The sequence below is a fragment of the Choloepus didactylus genome, chromosome 7, assembly GCF_015220235.1.
Source record: "Choloepus didactylus isolate mChoDid1 chromosome 7, mChoDid1.pri, whole genome shotgun sequence".
Taxonomy (NCBI): domain Eukaryota; kingdom Metazoa; phylum Chordata; class Mammalia; order Pilosa; family Megalonychidae; genus Choloepus; species Choloepus didactylus.
In genome coordinates, this window is record NC_051313.1 from 18,566,785 (window position 1) to 18,586,192 (window position 19,408).

The 19,408-nt window shown below is 37.6% G+C and overlaps 1 protein-coding gene across 2 annotated transcripts in view; it reads right to left on the reverse strand.

Moving 5' to 3' along the window:
• Nucleotides 1–19,408, reverse strand: part of LAMA2 (laminin subunit alpha 2) — a 535,576-nt gene that overhangs the window by 12,866 nt on the left and 503,302 nt on the right. For both annotated transcript variants that reach the window (XM_037842983.1, XM_037842982.1), the window contains 4 exons: nt 17,730–17,906; nt 13,213–13,361; nt 8,204–8,380; nt 7,781–7,949 (listed from right to left, as the gene is read on the reverse strand). In XM_037842983.1, the coding sequence (XP_037698911.1) occupies nt 7,781–7,949; nt 8,204–8,380; nt 13,213–13,361; nt 17,730–17,906 (672 nt within the window). The remainder of the gene's footprint in view (nt 1–7,780; nt 7,950–8,203; nt 8,381–13,212; nt 13,362–17,729; nt 17,907–19,408) is intronic.

A 19,408-nucleotide genomic window follows, 5' to 3' on the forward strand; every position in this document is an offset into this window, starting at 1 on the left:
TTTCCAAAACTGGTCCTAGCTGAGCTGCAGTTCTTTGTCACATGGTATCAAATGCTTTAGATGGAAAAGGCCCTGCTTAAGTCATGTTAGGAAAATCTCTGACCAGAAATGAACAGGGACTCTGTAAGGGTCCTTTAAAGAAGCTTTACATGAAGCATCCTCTTGAATCTTGGGAACAAGAGCACATACTGTAGGGGGTCCCTCTTCATTTCTGTACCAGGTAGGCCTCAAGAAGTAGGCAGAAGCCATGGCTAACAAAATAGTGTCCTCAGGTTGGCCAAAAGTACAGAAGAGAGTGGTAACAAACATATCACTTTAACAAGTGATCTCAAAGTAAAAAGTCATGCTGTAATTTCATTCTTCTTTAAAAACATCCTGAACGTATATTTACTATCACTAATTTGCAACAGGATGGATATAATGGATGTTGCATTAACAAAACTTTGTGGTATATTGGGTTTTGTACCCCAGAACATATTCTTAATCTCAATCTGCATCCCTGTGGTTAGGAACCCATTGTAAATAGGACATTTGGAAGATGTTATTTTTAGTTAAAGTGTGGCCAACCGAAGAACATTGCACCTTAATACAGATTACTGGAGGCCTTATAAAGAGGGCTAAGAAGTCAACGGAAATCAGAAGAGTAGAAAAGAAAGGACATTGCCACTTGACAGAGGGAAGAGATTCAAGTCAAGGAACCCCAAGGATTGTGACAATCAACACCAGAACACCACTGACTCAAGGAGGAAGGAAACCTTTGAGCCTCCAAAACTGGGAGACAACAAATTCCTGTCTTTAAACCAACCTATTGCGGGGTATTTGTCATAGCATCCTAGCAAACAAAGACAAACCACTCCTATCTTCCTTTTTAACACCAGCAGCTGGAGAAGCATCGAGAAGCATCTGTGTAACAGGATTTCTGTATTGTATCAACTTCAGAATTTAAACAGGAAGAAAATAATGAGACCTCTAATGTAGAAAATTTGGGGTGCAAATCTTTATCTCTTTTCTCCCTTAGTTAAAAGGAGGCAGAATGGGATCGTGCCTGCTTTGCATCATTTCTCCCTGGGTAAATCTGAAAGCAGCCCTGATGTTAGGAGGGTGGAGCTGCTCATCCTGCCTCTCAAGCTTCTTTTTCTACTAACATTTTAAAGGGAACATGTGAGATGGAACAGAAAGTGCCCATGGTTTGCACAGGAATAAAATGATCTTGTCACGGAGGATGTTTTCAGCCCTGCTTCCCATAGAAATCTAAGCCAAGAAAGGGGGGAAGGAGGAAGCACCTAAGGAGGGAGGGAATTTTAAGGACCCTTTAAAGAAGGATCATCGCAGGATGCATCTTCTTCCTTCAGTTAATGTGAGCTTGAGGAGAGTCATCGTCTTTATGGATGTGATGCCTTCCCTGGGTTGTTTTTTGGAACCACGGCTCTTTGAAATGCATTAAAACAACAGTAAAAAAAATTAGGGTCACAGGAGAGCTTCATCAATCTCAACACATTACAATTCTGCCACCTGGTGGGGACTCTTTAAAGTACTACAAGTATACATGGGGGAAAGTGTGATAAACATCAAGGCCATGAAGTGCCTGCTTCTCAGGTATCTCTGCTTGAGAGGTGACAAGTTGTGGGTGGGTTGGCGGGGGGGGGGGGCAGAGTCGAGTGTAGGGGTGAACCTATGAATGGGGCATGATGCGGTGGGAGAGGAGTCTGAAGGAAGCCACGCTTTTGAAAATCAGGTTTGGGAAAGTGGACAGTGCAGTAGATTATCACAGGGTAAAAACCACCCATTTAATTTCGGGTTAGAATAGAGCAGTAGTCATTTCCAACTGCAGGTTCCTGGCTGACATTTGGAAATGAGTTGTTGGATTCAAGATAGCATATAATTGGTTGATGAATATTCCTTGAATTCAGATTGGTCCAGAGCAGAGATTTAAATTGCATTTATCAAAACTGGCATCTTTATTCTTGTCATCAAAAGCACCCAATAATGAATGGTCATAAAAATTACAACATTTTCCTCTTTCTTGAGTCAATAATCTCTTTAACAAAGATGGGTGTCAAATCACAACCGAGAAGCTAGATGTTTATTTATGATATTCTTTGTGGATGAATACTAAGTGAAAGAGGCTTTTTAATGGTCCCAATTCTAATACTCTGAGATATAAAATCTCTAATCAAGTTGCTTGTTGAGAAATTGAACTATGTTAATTAATTCCCTACACTTGACATCTTTTGGTGGGTGTTGGCCATTTGCAGTAATATTTATAGTCTAATGCCTGAAGAGAGATCCTTTGCAGCAAGGAAAATGTATGTTTCGCTTTAAATACATGTCAGCATCCAATCTCCTTATCCTTTGACCTGGACGGCTAAGACCGCTTTTTTTCTTTCCTTTTCTGCCCTCTCCTTTTTCCCAAGTCCCCTTATCAGCAAAGGGACTACATGGCTGCTCATATATTGCCTCTTAGTTTTTGTATTTTAAACTCTGAGGTTCAAAGTTCAACTTTGCAATTAAAATCAAGTAAAAAAAAAATGCAGCCAGATTATACTGTTATACAAAACCACTGAGGCCACTTGTGATAAAGACTTGGTATAAACACTTGCAGAGAACTTATCATATTTTGCTAAATCCTGTAATACTCAAAGTCCAGACTCTGACGTCCTCTGTGAGATATATTCATCGGTATATGTACAAAGGTTTCCTCCAGTTTGAAATGGGCTAAAGAATAAGATAGAAATACAAAGAGAAAATATTTCTTTTTATATTTATTAACACTGTTAAGTGATTTAATAAGCATGAAATGTTTTCTAATCTATAATGTTGTAACATGTATTGATAACAGGGTTGACATAATCCATTTCACCTGGGTAGGGCTTTCTCAAGAACCTCAAGCTGCCCTGGAGAATAGTGAAAATCCTCTCGGTCCCGTAAACTGCTGGCTGGATGGGATGTGATAGGTTTAATAGGGGAATAGGGGATCGTTCCTGTCGACTGTGCTGATACAAATACTTAACTCAGAGATCGGCAGTTCCCATTTCAGGAACTAACCTGAAACTCTCAATTCTTAAATTAGTTCTAAAAAGTCTAAATTCTGATCCAAGGGGAAACGGATGAGAATTGAAAAGTCCGGGAAACTTGAGAGAGAAGAACCATATCCTGTTGGAGTTCGTAATTGCTTAAAAATGGAATACTCAACATCCCGCTCCCCCTGTCCCCGCCTTTTCCTTAATGCTCTCCCCACCCTAAAAGTGTGAAAGCTTTAACTGACTAGTTTCCGGAGGAAGAATGAATATGAGCAATGGGGGGCTACAGTCTGGCATGTGCTAGGTGCTTCGCATACAATATAGGGTTTATTCCCTCACGTTAATCTTTGGAATTAGATATTATTCTTATTTTTCAGAGAGTTTCTTACATTCAGAGAGGACAAGAGCCTGTCTGAGTTCACGGAGGAAAGGCAGGGGGTGGCTGTGGCAGGCAGGGGAGCAGGGCCACACCCTAAAGCACTTGGTCTCCAGACTGAGCTGGTTTCCTCAGTGACTCTCAAAGAGAAAGGGTTGAGGGGCTCCCCATGTTCCTCTCCCCCAGCTATAAAACACAGCATTGGGGAGGAATAAAAGCTGAAAACAATTGCTTTCAAATTATCTTTAAAAAAAAAATTATGAAAGAAAACCACCTTTAAGAATATTTCTTAAATGATGAAAATCATTTCTAGTCTATAAATACACCTGCTGTTAGCATTTGCTGTATTTATTGCAAAGGTTTATAAGTTTTTCTATTGATATAGATGTGATTATGCAGTGTATAAAGTTTTACATTCTGCTTTTGCCACTTAACGGATGTCATAAGGATTTCATCATCATTTTGCATTGTTTCAATTGAAAGAGTTTAAGCATAAAAGCATGGGGACATATTCAGATTTGCATTTGATGGACCTGTTTTCATGCTTCTAGGTACCACTAACCATTTTATTTAGGTGGAGTTAATGGTGTCCCCTGCTATGCTTCCAATTTTCAGTCTTCAAAGCTGGCGGGGTCTCTTTACAGCCCTCACTAACCACTTATCCTCACCAACTTCCACACCTATTCTCTTATTTTTATTATTTATGTCCATGTCTGTCTTTTTCAACTCTCTCTCTCTGGCTAACTATGATGATATCTTATTCATCTCTCCATTTAGTAGGCTCTTAATAATTATCTGTTATAAAATTAGTTGTCAAACCTTTTAATTTTTAGTAACTTCTAAAAATCAGGCATACCCCCACCCCCAACACAAACACACAAAGAAAGATAAGAGAAAGAGACCAAATTAAAAAAGAAGATAAGTATGACTCTAAAGTTTCAAAACATATAATTCAGATCACATGCACCTAAATAATTATAATATGCAAGAGAAGGGGAGACAGCAGCTGGAATTCAGATCTCTGGGTTTTAGTGCCAATGTGCACGGCCCTGGGCCATAGTGCACCTTCTGGGGCTCCCCTTCTTCACGAGGAAAGGAAGAGTCAGAAGCTTTAAGATCTCTTCTAAACTCTAATGTTCGGTGATTCTTTCTGAAACACCATTTGGGCTCCTACTCAACGTCTCTCTTGCTTTTGTCTTGTCTAATAATTGGAATGCTCTGTTTTGGAAAAGTTAAAGCATACACTGCTGAGAGAAAATGGAAGCTGGAATTAGAACAGAAGGATATTAAAGTCCCAGATGGGCAAGTATCTTCATTTTCAGAAAAAGGGAAAAAGTTTGGTCTCTAGAAACTACAGAGGGCCATGGTTGATAAATCCTATAAAACAAAGGTTGGGTAGGAACTTAAAAAAATGGTGATTGCTGGGTGCCAGCAGGGTTCTCCCCCCAAATAACTGTACCAAACTGGTGGGGACTGGCCAAGAGGCTCGTGTAAAGAGCAGTTTGGTGATAAGTGGTCCTCGAGGTTTTAGTTGACTGATTATGAACTGATAGTGGGATGCATCTGTTAAAAACATTATTCTCAGATGTATTAATAGAAATATGAAGACGGATCAAAGGAGGGAGGGTTCTCACCATCCCCCGCCCTAGTCACTCTATTTAGGCTATTATGGGCTAAGTGCCACATTTTGGAAGGGATATTTCAAACTTAAGAGTATTGATTGGTGGGGATATGGAAAGTAGAAATTAGGTCATTCGAAGAATGTCTAGGAAAGGAGACCATGTAGCTATTTTCAAAACCTTGACAGGACATTAGACTGAAAAAGATATAAATTTAATGTGCTAGGCCACAGAAGCACAATCATTACATGGGGATTTTAGGGAGGCAGTTTTGCTTCAATATAAGCAACGGCTTCCTAACAACTAGACTTTGTCTCATCAGAACAGTGGAAAATCCTCATCACTATAAGTGTTCAAGCAAAGACCGCAAGTCCACATCAAATATCATATGGAAAGAATTCAAGGATGAAGATGGTGATTAGACCAGATGCTCTCTAGGGCATTTGTAATTCCAAGATAGTTGTTTAGAACCTGGGATCAATTTTCTTATATAAACAGTTTTAGAAATGGACATTAGAATTCCAGGTCAAAAAACTCTACTACTCCATGAGGTTTTTCGATTTGTCCATTGAAAACACATCCTTGAGTCTAGGTAACAGATGCTGTTTATTCACATAAAGGAGAACAGAAGGACTAACATCACTTTCCCTTTGCTGGGGAAAGATCTGACCTGGGACCACATTATGAAACAGCTGAGGAAACACTTTGAAATCCATGTGGCATATCTCAGCCATATCTGATTAAGAAACCAACTTGAACAAATTCCCACATGACTGATGGCCTTTCACTTTGTTTGCTTAAGAATTTTCTGTTGTTAATTGGGGCTAGTGATACTTCCAATAATATAAATAAATAAATATTAAAAAACTGCTAGAAAATGCATTGTTTACTATTATGCTGTTTTAGGAACTCAGTATTACAGTATCACTGCCTTTTTAAAATCTTCTATTGGTTCATGTTAATTTTAAAGAGGTCCACTAAATCAAGTTAATATAAAGGGACACCTCTCTTGTAGAAAATTACACCAACAATTAATAGCTTGTGGGGATCAAATGACATAGTGGATATAAAATGCACAGCAGAGTAATGGACACATACTAGTTACTCAGTAAATGTAGAGATTCCTCATGGCATCTACGTGTGTGTGTTTCTCCCAATTGCTAAAACATTTCCACATGCATTCCCTCATTTGATTCTTAAAATAACTCCAAGTAGTAGCCAAGGAAGGTATAATATCACATTTTATGGAGGATGAAAATGATCCTCAGAGTAAGTGGCCAGTTTTTCTGAAAGATGATTATTTGGCCTCATGTTAAATCAATACTTTGGTGACATGGAACTTATTGCTCTACAGCACAACCAATTCCATCATGTAAACTAAGGAAGAGGAATGAAATGTTCAAGAGATTTTAAAATTTGCACTCAAGACTATGTGTTCCATCCATCAGTTAGCAAGGATTATAAGCATGATGTCTCTGCTGTCAAGAGGGTAGTGAAATGGACCCTCTTGGATACATTGATAGTGAGAACACAAATTGATGCAACCTCAGGAAAAAGCAATTCAGAAAAATGTATTGAGAACCTTAGATATATTCACCTTTTGGCCTCAGAATTCTCTGTCTAAGAAACTCTTCAAAGAAAATAATTGGAAATGATGAAATAGTTTGGTGCACAGAGAGCTCATCAGAGCAGACCTAATAGTGAAAAACTGGAAGCAAACTAAATGGTCCATGGTAGGGAAGACGTAGAATGAATGGTGAGGGCAGAATGTGGCAGCGTTAAGGAACCAGACTTTGAAGTTAGACTTACTGTATTAAAATTCCCACCCTGTCATTTACTGACTGTATGAGTAGGTTAGTCACTTAAGCTAGTTAATTCTTGGTGACTCACCTAAAAATGGGATAATGATACCCATTTTACAGTGCTGTCGGGAGAATTACATATAATATTGGATGGAAACTGGTCAGTGGCTGGCACAAAGAAAGTATTTATTAAAATAGTGATAATTATTATTACTGTATCATTAACAATGCCATTTATTAAATGCCTACTATATTCCAGGCATGGTGTGCTGTTTAACAAATTATTTTTTAATCTTCATAACTCTTTGATGTATGTGATATTAATATCCTCATTTTACAAGTGAGGAAACTAAGGAATAGATCTGTGAAATAGTTTTCCCAAGTTCAGATGGTATGTGAGAGTGTCGGGATCTGAACCCAATCAGCCTGACTCTGGAGCCCCTCTTCTACTCAAGGATATACTGCCTCCCAGACTATGAAATACCATGTGGGTCTGTGTATGTGTGTATATGTATATGCATACGTATATAATCATATACACACATTTACATGATGTTTAGAAACAGTTTTAATTATGGGTTACCAGTTGTTAGAAACAGGGTATAAAATTGTGCCTATGGTGTGAGATCTGCTATGTAAAATGCATACAAAAGGGACTGATAATAAATATGGTTATAGTGGTATTAGAGGAGGGCTTATTCTTGATTATCTGGACATTTCTGTGCTTTCCAACTTTTCAAGTGAAAACATCTTTTATTTTATAAACAGACAAATGAAAGCAGAACAGATCCATCAATAAAAGAAAGCCAATGAAGATGTGAGGAGAAGAGTTTTTGCTGGGCAGGTCACCCTCCCTCTGGTTCTGGTAGTAGGGTATACCTGTTATCCTGAATGACCTTCCTTCTGAAAAGGACTACAAATGCTGGATATGAAACAGAAAACCATGGAAATTTAAACACTTACATATGCTAGAACTGGGGTGGGCACAGGGAAGGCTGGCATGGGAACCGGCTTGGGATGGACAACAGTTTCAGCTGGAACTGCTCCATCCTCATCCTCATGGGTCTTCTGATATGCACAGCGACCGATGTCTGCATTCTTGAAGGATACAGGCCTTGCAAAGTCCATGGGGCTAATGGAATAGAATTTAAATGACATATTTTATCTTGTTTTTAAAAAAAAACTTATTTTCTTGCTTCCTTCCTTAATTCTGGTCCTCCCTTCTTCTGAAGGCCATCAGAGCCATTTCCTAAATGCAACTCGAAGATCTTCATCAATTCCTCCCCACCCCCCAGCCTTCTGACAACATGGTTTTGTATGGTGTAGAAGCAACAGTGGTCCTCATGCTAAAATATATTTCTATATGTATCAAGGAGCTTCACTTACACAGAGTTAATAACCAGGTTCCACACGCAGCCTTCAAAAGGAGGAACATTTCTGAGTGGGGAAGGCTGGAATTCAGGCGGAGCACCCCCAACGAAAAGCTTTTGAACTTCGATAGCCTGTTCCACGGTCAGATTTTGCATATGCCTCCTGTCTTCATCAACTTGAACAGTAAAGATGCTGGTAAAATATTAAAAATAAACAAGTCAAAAGCAAGTAATGGTCAATGCAATTGGAAATCAAACTTTGTCCTACTACCCTTCCCTCATCCTTCCCTCTTGTAGCTTTTAAGTGAGCCCAAAATTTGGTGATTTGGAGTTCTGCACTAGGCAAATGTCACTTTTTCTCAGGATCTTGTCCCGCCATCTCCTTCATTAACTCTCCCGGAGAGTTTACAGAAGCCAGGCCACGGTGGAGCTGCAACATTAGTCTCTGTGGGGTTGACAACAGTGGTCTACAGTCCAACACATGAGCCCGTAAGAGCACAGGCTTCTGTGCTGTGTAATAATGTCTAATTGTATAAGGCTCGGTAGGTTTAGCACAGCATGAGGTCATGTTTTGTTTGGCTCTTTATTTCTTGGTTTGTGCTAGCAATTATCTTCTTGCTAGGGGACAAACTGTACTCTTGAGAGCTTAGACTGCAGGAATCAACAGCAAACACACAGAGTAGGTTTTATAAAGAATGTAGCTGTTGGCTTTTGAATAGAAGAGGCAGGCAGGAACACCAGGCTAATTGTTCCTTGCAACGATTTTCCTTAGTGGCTGTTTCACTAGTTTCCCTAATTTGCTTATGAGAGATAACTCACACATTACTAACTGAGCACCTCATGCTACTTATTCACAACAACCCTTGAATCCTGGGTCAAAGAATCGGAAAGAGACAAAGAGTTCCGATGATGAAAATGACCAGAGGCATTTTCTCTTTTGTTATAAATGTCGTTTTTTGAGCTTCAGCCCCAACAGTCAGCATGACACTATTACTCATAAGTATTAGTCACTAGCCTGAGGCTCATTAATGACTTACTGTAAACTTACTTCATATCTGGGGAGAAAATCAAAATCAGCCCTAAATTACCATCTTCCTTGATTTTGTAAAGAAGAAAACTACACACAGAGCTGGGGAAAATAAACCAGGGCAAAGATGCTCTGAATTGGCACTGAGCAACTGTGTCCCTTTTCTGGACAATTCAAATGTAAGAGAATCAAACAAAAGATGGATGTCACCAAGGCTCAAAAATATTTAGACAATGGAAAAATTGGGGAAAATGACATGTTGGCTCTCTCCCAGGCTCTGGAAAGGTGTGTTAGCAAAAACCAGGAGGTTAACCCTACTGCTGAAAGTGTTGACAGTTTACTTTTATAAAACCACTGACTTCTGGGTGTCTGTGACTCACTGAGAAATCCTCACCCACATCCCCTCCAAACACCTTCTTTTTATCTCTTGCTAAAAGCAACCCCTAACTAATATGATACAGCAGTGTTTTCAGGGGTTTTAATGAAAGATTCAAGCCTCAATCAAAAATTACCCAAGCAGAGCAAATCCCTAGTCTTGATTAGAATTTTTTAAGGAGCCAGGAGCCCTTCTCTTTCTGGAGTAGCTTTCCTAGTTTGGCCCTGCCCCAAGGACCATAATAGTGGCCCTTTTTTACTACACCATGGGGTGGTTTTGGAGAATGAACATGGGCTTTGACAGACTGGAATTTAGTACTAGCTCAGAAGTTTACTAGCTAAGTGACTTTGGGCAAGTTATTTAATCCTTTTAATCTCATTCCTTTCATTTATAAAATGGGGTAAAATTACCTACTTCAAACAGTGGAAAACATTAATTTAGGGATTGCACTGAGGTTGTATTATTTAATAAGGGCATTGCTAGAAGACCATAGCTCATTCCTGATTGTATTTTACATTCTAGAAGCATCAAGTCTAGATCATTTATTTAGTTCTTTTGTAAAGAAGGTCATTACTCAAATGTCCATTACAATTCTAGTATGCTTTTTGTTTTTTAAGTGTTTATTAAACAACTCTTTACTGAGAACCTATGGTTTGTAAAGCACTACAATAAATGCTGTATTGCTATTAGTATTGGGATAGACCAACTGTATTTTCTTACAATTTAAATGGTTTCATAATTAAATATTTTAATACTCACATTCTGCTTCTTGTTTGTCTGGAATATTGGTCTAAGATTTTTTTTTTTTTTTCAAATTCTCACCAATTGGATTCATAAGTGAAAGAACATATTAAGAGAAGGAAGAGCCCTGAGTGTGTAACTTACATGAAAAACAAAATTTCATTTTTTGCTTTAGATCAACTATGTCGTGGATGGTAAGAAAAAAATATGCAGATTGCAATGTCAAAATCATGATGCCATCCTGGAGAGTCATATTACTCTTGAAATGTCTGATTCAACTTCATGTCTTTATCCTAATTCTGTACCTGTGTGAAGAATGCTCTCCCAGCTCAGTTATTTATCCTACTTGCCTCTGCTGCTATTTCAAGTTCTTAAGGTTTAGTATTGTTGCTGAGTTAGAACTACTTGCCACTGAGGTGGATTCTGGGAGAAGGATCAGAGGGCAAAGAAGGCAGAAGTTGTTGAGTAAGAAATGAGACACTGAAGTGTAGGAAATATTTGAGGAGGAACGTGTGGAAAGGAGAGAAAATGAGGGAGGAGTGTAAAGAGTGGTTTACACTCTTTACACTCCTGAGAGTTTTGCCCCTAACTTTAGTAAAAATCCAAACATTTTGTGAGGTGATATTGAAGTTACCACTTTTGTCCAGACTTTCAGGAAAAGAAATAATGATTGACATTTATAGTCTGAAAAGTGCTAGGAAAAAGCAAGTATTTCCACAGTAATAATAGTATCATTATCAACATGAAGTAATACAAATCTTTGTTGTCATGATAAAAGAGTAAGGATAAATGGTTGGCTCAGCATAGATGGAAGTGCTAAAATCAAATGGCTCTGGGTTTCAATTCTGGCTCAGTTATTTAGTAGCTATGTGTCTCTGGACATGTGAGTTAATATTTACTCATCAGTAATTAATTAAGGGATATTAATACAGATCTTGACCACATTTATAAGGATTAAAGGATATAATCTTTGTCTAGAATCTGATCCAGAGCATGCCATAAAGTAGGCATATGAAGCATTAAAAAATGTTTCTGGGTGACGTTTTAAGGGCCATTAGTGATTTCTTGTTAATCAGCTTACTGTACTACTTGCTTAGAGGGTAGATGATGATTATTTTTGACCTTAGAGTGCTGATGAGACATTACGGTAACAAATGTATTCTTGTTTTGGCACAGAGTTCAGTGACGGAGCACTAATATGCCCAGTACACTAACCTATAATTAACTGTGAGTGGCAAACCTGTTTGTTTATATGGCCAATTAACTGAATGGCCAGTTTTCACTGATGTACTTCACACTGAGCTTAATCAAATAACGGTAAGATTGATGGCCAACAGCTGTGAAGTTGGCATAATAAAGTGCCCTTCTTGAAGAAACACCTGTCCAAAGGACACCTTCGTTTAACATCAAGGCATTTGGGAATTTCCAAATTCTTTCTCTACAGAATAACATATTTTGGATTATTTTTGGTCAACTCTATTTCTCTGGTCTGCATTTCCTTCCTGACAATCTTTAAAGTTTAAAGACTTAAAAAAAATCCTCCTTGCCATATGAAGGATTAAAGTTTGGCAAAGGGCCTGAGAGCTAATCTAGAAGAAATGTAAAATCTTTCAGTATTCTAAAGCATTTCCTAAGATTTGAAATGGGAAATTTGGTTTGCATTTCTCTTCAGAGCCCAGGACTGCAATATCTAGCTATGAGATTAGTGAAAGTTCTTAGGTTGTCCAAATATTGATCCCTTTTTTGTCTTAATCAGGGTTTCTAAGCATCTCAGTTAGTAGACACTGCATGAATGCTTATTACCACTTCAGCCCACAACCTACTGCTCTATGTAATTAAAAAAATGAGCTGAGGAAAGCTTTATCACTTACTCAGTAGATAAGAAATCCTGAGTACTTATATTAGCTCTTATCCACACAGATGATAAATAGAAATGTGTCTTTACACTACAGAATAGCTTTGCTAACTTGAATTATTGCTACGCATTCGTGCTGTTGTATTTAAAAGTACTCTTTGTGTTTTGAGGGTTTATCAAATCTGATTTCCAGTTCTTTTCTGTGTCTTCAGTAAAGTCAATGGATTGCTTGGTTTGGAGGTTAGAGGTCCCTGAAGTCTCTGGGCTTCTCTCTCCACCCACCGCCCCCCACCCCCCGATTGTTTTTCTAAACTAATTACCCCTCGGAGTTGTCATACAGTTATGAAACATATGGATGGTTTTCCCAGTAAAGTAAATATAAAGTGCTGCAATATTTTGAAGAAATGAGAAATCAGTTTACACACTGTTAAGGCCAATTCCCTGACTTGGACTGGAAAGCAAGGGCTTTGCAGATCTGTAGACAGGCAGCCTCTATGAAGAGCAGCCGGTTCCCTTCCCTCTCTCAATCCTATTCCCTTACTAAGTCACTCTGCAGGGACCCTGCACACCTGGGGAGGACGACAGGGACGAGGCGTGGCTGCCATGTGCACACAGGGCTCAGAAGTTTCTGGAGCCGCTGCTGCTCCTTATCTGTAACAGGTTTCTAAGCAGCTGCCCTAACTGCCTTGGAACCTGAAAGAAACAGCAGCTGCCAAAGCTGCTCTTCCATGTCTTTCTCTAGGAGCCTGCATACCTTATTTGAAAAGAGAACGTTTGAGAGGTGCAGAGGGTGGACACGCATTTGGTTTTTCCAAAGATGGAGAGGATTACCACACAGAATAAAAATCTCAAGGTATAAATCCCAAGGGCCGAGGTAAGTGAGGATCCTGGAGTACTAAGCTACTTTCTAGTTTTTCAATGCATATGTCCACACTCAGAGGCTGGGGCAGATCCTAAAGCTAGGAAGGGAAGTTCATGTTGGTTGGTAGAGTTGTGTGATGGTAAGTACTCTAGTGCTATTGTTACCCTCTAGTTCTTTCGACATGAACAGAATGTTCTCTCCCATTGTGAAACACGCTGGGCTCCGGTTTGACGACGATTTTCCTCATTGTTCGTGCCCCTGTGGAGAGATGCACTTCCAGTCGACCCTTGTTCAGGAATATGGCGTAATAGGCCTGAAAAAGCAAATGGTTATTGAGGGTTACCCGACTCATCAGTGACTTGGCTCTAGAGGTTCTCACACAGAACTGTGGGTTCACTCACTCTGAGAGCTCACCTGAGAAACCAGATGTTTTCTTAAACAGAGTATTTAAGGCTGCTGGAAATATCTTTTTTATCTTTTACCATTTTTGTTTGTGAGATGACGTGGGAAGTGCATGTAGTAATAAAGTGGATTGCGATGCTGAAAGTACCTACTGGGCTTGGAATGGGCTTCTACCTTACAAAACCCATCAGGAAATAGAGGTGTTAACAACACCCTTATATGTGCAAGAGGACAGCTAGCTTCTGGAAATCAGGCCTGGCTCTCAGCCTCATGGTATTCCGAATGTTTACATTTCAATTTTATTCTTGGAGTGGGTTGAATAGACGGCTCTTGTGAACATGTAACTTGTCTCCCACATTCAGAAAGAAGGAGACAATTTTTCATCTACACACATGCCTGCTTTCTTCTTGCTACTGTTACTATAGCAACCAGTATGGTTTTGATAAAAGATTATGAACCCTAGGGGGCTCGAATGCAGTCCTCTTCCCCAGAACTGATGCCATATGGCTCCGTATCTCCTAGAGTGTGGCGGCTTCCCAGCCCAGTGACTTCTGGGTTCTCCAGAGTCATCTGTAGTGGTGGAGATGGTTTCAGTCAAATACCATCATGTCTCCAATAATGTACTAAATTAGCTGTGCAACTCTGTGTACCCAACACAAAATGCTCCAAGGAGCTAGATTAGTGCTCATCATCCAATGAAGAGACAAGCATAAAAATACTCACTCAATTAAAACTTAGCTGACTGACCATCTGACAGGAACTATTTAACATTGCATTCCTTTTCAGACAGCATTTACTATGAGAATTTAAAAAGTAGATCTTCCTTATTGTTAAATTGCTGAAAGATTAAAGTGTTATTTCTAATTACTTTGGACTACAATACTTCATATTTTATTATTTTACTTCTCTTAATAGAATCATATTTGATTTTAAGTTATCCTGTAAAAACTGGTGATTCAAGCCTATTCATTTAGTCCCGATGAGAGAAATTTGGAGCCAGTAGGCCATACCTAATTATTTGGCAATGACCAAGAAAACAATTATCCTTTAATGGAAATCTATTTCAGAATGTTTGCTCTGGTCTCTTGTCATGATTACCATGTAATTTGTAAAGGTGAGAAAATAATTTTATTTTTCAGGATTCAAAGATAAGGATTTGAGAGAGCATTTATATTTTATATTTAGTACTTACTATGTGCAGGAGGAAATGATAAAAGTAACACCCTCCCTACTCTTCAAAAAATATTTTTATTATAATTATTTGATGCATTCTTCTGAATATAAATACATGACACTTGTCAATGATGAAGCTATGTTCACAACTACACAATGGAATGAATATCTGTAAATGTACCACCCAATTTAAGAAAAATACCACTGCATCTACTTGTGAGATTCTTTCCAATCCATCCCTCTGCCTCCTCATGTCAGCAGTAACCACTAACATGAATTTTATGCATATTGTTCCCTTTTTATAAAAATCAATTTTGAAAATTCAAGATGAATGTATCTGTAAACACTATATTGTTTAATGTTGCTTGTATTTGAAATATAAAAAAGTGTATGATACATTATGTAGTGCATTTATTTCTATTCAATGTTTATTAATCATCTATGTTGTTTTGTTTTGTTATAATTTATCCTAATATTTACTGAAGATTAACATTCCATTTTGTGGAAATGCCACTCTTTGTTCATCCATTCTCCAAATGACAAATACTTGGGTTGTTTTCAGTTCTACTTTTATAAATAATGCTGCTATATACCTCCATGTACATTCCTCATTGTGCATGTGCAAGAGTTTGGATCTATAGTTAGCAGTGGAATTGCTGGTTTGTGCATTTTAATGTTACAAATTAGTGTCCAGTTGGTTTCCAAAGGGGCTTTCTAACAGCAGTGATTAAAAAGTTCCCTTTGATCCAAATCTTGCTAATACTTGGTATTATTATACTTCTTAATGTTTTATCAATCTAGTGGGTGCAAAACAGTGTATCATTGTGGCCTTAAATTGCATTTTTCATTTGTTCGTGGGCTTTCATATTTCCTCTTCTATGATATGCTGTTTGCCTTTTGCCCATTGTTTCACGTTTCTGTCTTTTTCTTATTGACTTGTAAAAGTTATTTTTATATTCTGGATACCAATTTTTTGCATGTTATATGTATGTCGTAAGTTTCCAGAGTGGGGCTTGTCTTTTTTTTGTCATTTGAAGACAAGTCTTAATTTTAATGAACTTACACTTTTTATCTTGCTTTGTTCATTAAATTCTTTTTTTCCTCAAGGTCAAAATTTGTTTGTCTATATTTTCTTGTAACATTTTAGGTGTGCCTTTGATATATAAGACTTTGATTCATTGGAAATTTATTTTTCTCTTTGATGTGAAGTAGAAATTGATTTTCACTTTTCCCATATAGGTAACCAATTGCCATGGAATCAAGCCTACTGTTCTCCTAAGGTTTTGCAAGGCCAGCTATGTCAAATGTCAAGCTTCCATTTATACTTGGGTAAGTACAGAGCTCTCTAGTCTGTTCCATCAGTACAGAGTTATTCATGAATTAAGGCCTGCTATCACTATTCAAAACTCTAGCATCTAGCTGAGTGGATATGTGGTAAGGCAAACCACCAACTTATTCTTCTATTTGGGGGCCTCTGCTCTTTCAAATAAATTTTAGAATTAGTTTATAATCATTCCCAAAAAAGAAAAGGTGCTATTTTTATGGGAAGTGAATCTACAATATCATTTTGGGGAGAATTAGCATCTTTTTGATATTGAGTTTTCTATCCATTAATATGTTGAATACATATATTTATTTAGGACTACTTTAATGACCAATAAAATTTCATAATTTTTTCCATATAGGCCTTATAGCTGATTTGCTATATTTATTCTTAAATTATGTACCTGTTCTTGTACTATATTTAGTTGTTCTTTTCTAATTGCACTGGCTAAGACCAGGGAAGTAATACTATTCATCCTTTTTTGGGGTCTTGATTTTAAAGGAAATGTTTCTAATGTGATCCTATCAAGAATGTTTGTTGTATCTTTTAACAAATGGTTAAAGAAGATACCCCCCTCCTCTTAGTTTACTAGGTTTGTTTTTTTTTTTAAATCATGAATGGATGCTAAATTTTATCAAATGTTTTTTCCTCATCTATTGAGATGATGATATAGTCGTTAAATCTTCTAATATAAACCACTCTTACCATCCTGAGATAACCCAACTTACTTGAGATGCATTATCTTTTCTTTATACAATTTTCAGTTCTGTTCACTAATATTTTGTCTAAGCTTTATTATTTTTTAAGGAAACTAATATCTATTGCATATTACTCTGCTAAATACTAAATGCTAAAATTAAATAAAACCACATATAATCATGAATAACCCAACCTGGCTTACAAGGATGTGTGCATATTTAAGGGCTTATTTGTAAAGCATTATCTTTTGGTCATGGCAGACTAGGTAATTCCCATGAACACTTTCACTGAGAAACACTAGATTAAATACAAAGATTATATTTAAAAAGATTGAGTGGACTGAAAGGATATCAAGGCAGTAAAGGGTCATGAATGTCTAGATGTGGGCAGCTGAGAGACAGCATTCTTTATACCCCAATGGCTAGGGGGTATAAAGATTGAAGTTTGCAATCTTACAAAGGCAGGCATTGTTAAGGCTTTATTTTAACGTCATGAGTAGGACTGGGCTTTCACTTTCTTTTTCATATTGTCTGTACCTGTGCTGGGTGATGCTTCATATCCTGCCTCCAGCCCCAGCTTCATTCTCTGCCCTCCTGTGTGCCCAGAGAGGAGGTGGCAGGTCAGGCCCCCATACAGCGCATCACCTTAGCTAACAAACCTGGGAAACTGACCTTAGAAGGAATTTAAATTTAAATGACTGTAGCTGCATGTCTACAGATCTGGTAAAGAGTTGGACTTAGAGACAAAATAATATTGGTATAATTTTTAATATATGCTAAAATTTCTATCTTTATATATATGTATGTTAAACCTATCTGAAATGTAGGTGCAAATAAACTGGAATTGATCACCCAGAAAATTCTCATGGAGACAATCATCCTAGAAAGAAACAGGAGATCCGCATGGATAAATGAATGCTTAGTCCTGGCTAGCCAAGATGATAATGCAAAAAAAAAAAAAAAATTATGCAAATCTAAAATGATAGCAGTAATTTACAAACCCGAAAGGCTTACTAATCTCTTTATAAAATAATTGCTTTATAGAAATGTTAAAGAAAATGCACCACTAAGTAGGTGTGAGTACCTGTCCAGTCTGTCTTCGTTTTCTCCTAGGAGGTGCTGGGGTCCCTCCACTTCCCAAGAGGATGAGCCCAGACTCATTCTTGGTGCTGAAGGACAGATTGATTTCAGTTCCTACACCAAGTGGCACAGGGGACAGTTCCACAAAACCAGGCCTGGGGAAGCTGACCGTGTAAACGTTCTGCGGGTGAAAGGAAAGAAGAGAAAAAAGAAGCATTAGAAAGGAAAATTTAAATTGATCTCTACATCTCACTTCCCCTCTTCAATGTTATTATGAAATAGATTGTAGTTTTAGAAAGCATGAAAACCAACAGTTGCATGGAAAACTTTGGGGCTGCTTAAGAAATACTATTTCCAGCTGTAACTTTGAATATCCCTAGCAGTTTGAGTTATAATAAAAATTGTGGTACCTGCTTTTATTCTAAAACTTGTCACTTAAAATATAGAGGAATATCATTAACAGATAACATTTTCTTTTCATTTAATTCTGTCTTGCTCAATCTACCTTGAAAATACTCTAAATTAATACCTTTAATAAACTCCATTATGTAATTGCTTGTGTTTTACTGATGAGTATGACAAGGATCTGTCTGCCTTATTTCTCAGCTACGAGCCCAATGTCAAGATCTTCTTTGATATCAAATGTATAAACATACACTAAAAGAATTTTTAATAATCAGATAAAATGTAAACCTTAAAAAGAAATAAACCAAACATTTAATAGTCCACTTTTTTCTCAAAATGAAAATAGTACTGTTGTCTTTGCTGATCATAAAATTAAAATGGTAACATTTCAGCCAATAAAGAAGCAGAAAAGGAAGAAAGCAAAAATTACTCTTGCCCCAATCCCAAATCTATATAGAAGCAGAGAGTTTTAAAACATTCATTCATTTTCTCTTTAGCGTTTTCATTCCCTTCCTGCCTCCCATATATTTAAATGAATCATAATAGACATTTCATTTATGACTTCTTTTTTCACTTAAGTATGTGTGGTATGTATCTCTGTCAGCAAACAAATCACGTCACTTTTAGTGGCAGGCAGACAATCCATTGTATGAATGTGCTATAATTTATTTAAGCAAGTCCATTGTGGGTGGGCATCTGGAGTGCTTAAAGTGTTCATTTTTAAAGTCCCAGATTTTGCTGGAGCCAAAGTCAGGATTCCTTTAATATAGGCTTTTTCCCGAAGGTGTCTCAAACCCAGTGAAAGTAGGTAAGTGACACTAGTGTTGGTAAAATGTATACTCTGCTTTTTATTCCAGTTTTCAAATCATGGAGTTTTAGATAGTTCAGATAAAACCACTGGGCAGACTTCTCAATATTTATCCACACCAAATTCCTGCCTCATATTTTATTTGCAAAATAATTCCTGGTTACTGAAGAGTGCCTTTACAGGATCATCATTTCCACGCATATAGGCTATCCATTTTCTGGACAGTTTTTCATTTGCACATATATCTTTTGAATGTGGATGAGACTTGGGCTTCGGAAGACTGAAACTCTAAGTAAAACTTTCATTAAGAAGCCATCATTGATTCCTAGAGTTTCAATTCTTTATTTCCTTTTTACTCATTCTTCGGTTTCTTGGAGTGGGGGTCTTTGCCCAATAACAAAAGAGAGCCTGAGGCTATGAACAATGAAGACCCAGAAAGTTCTGTTCCTACCTACAAATTCGATAGCGCA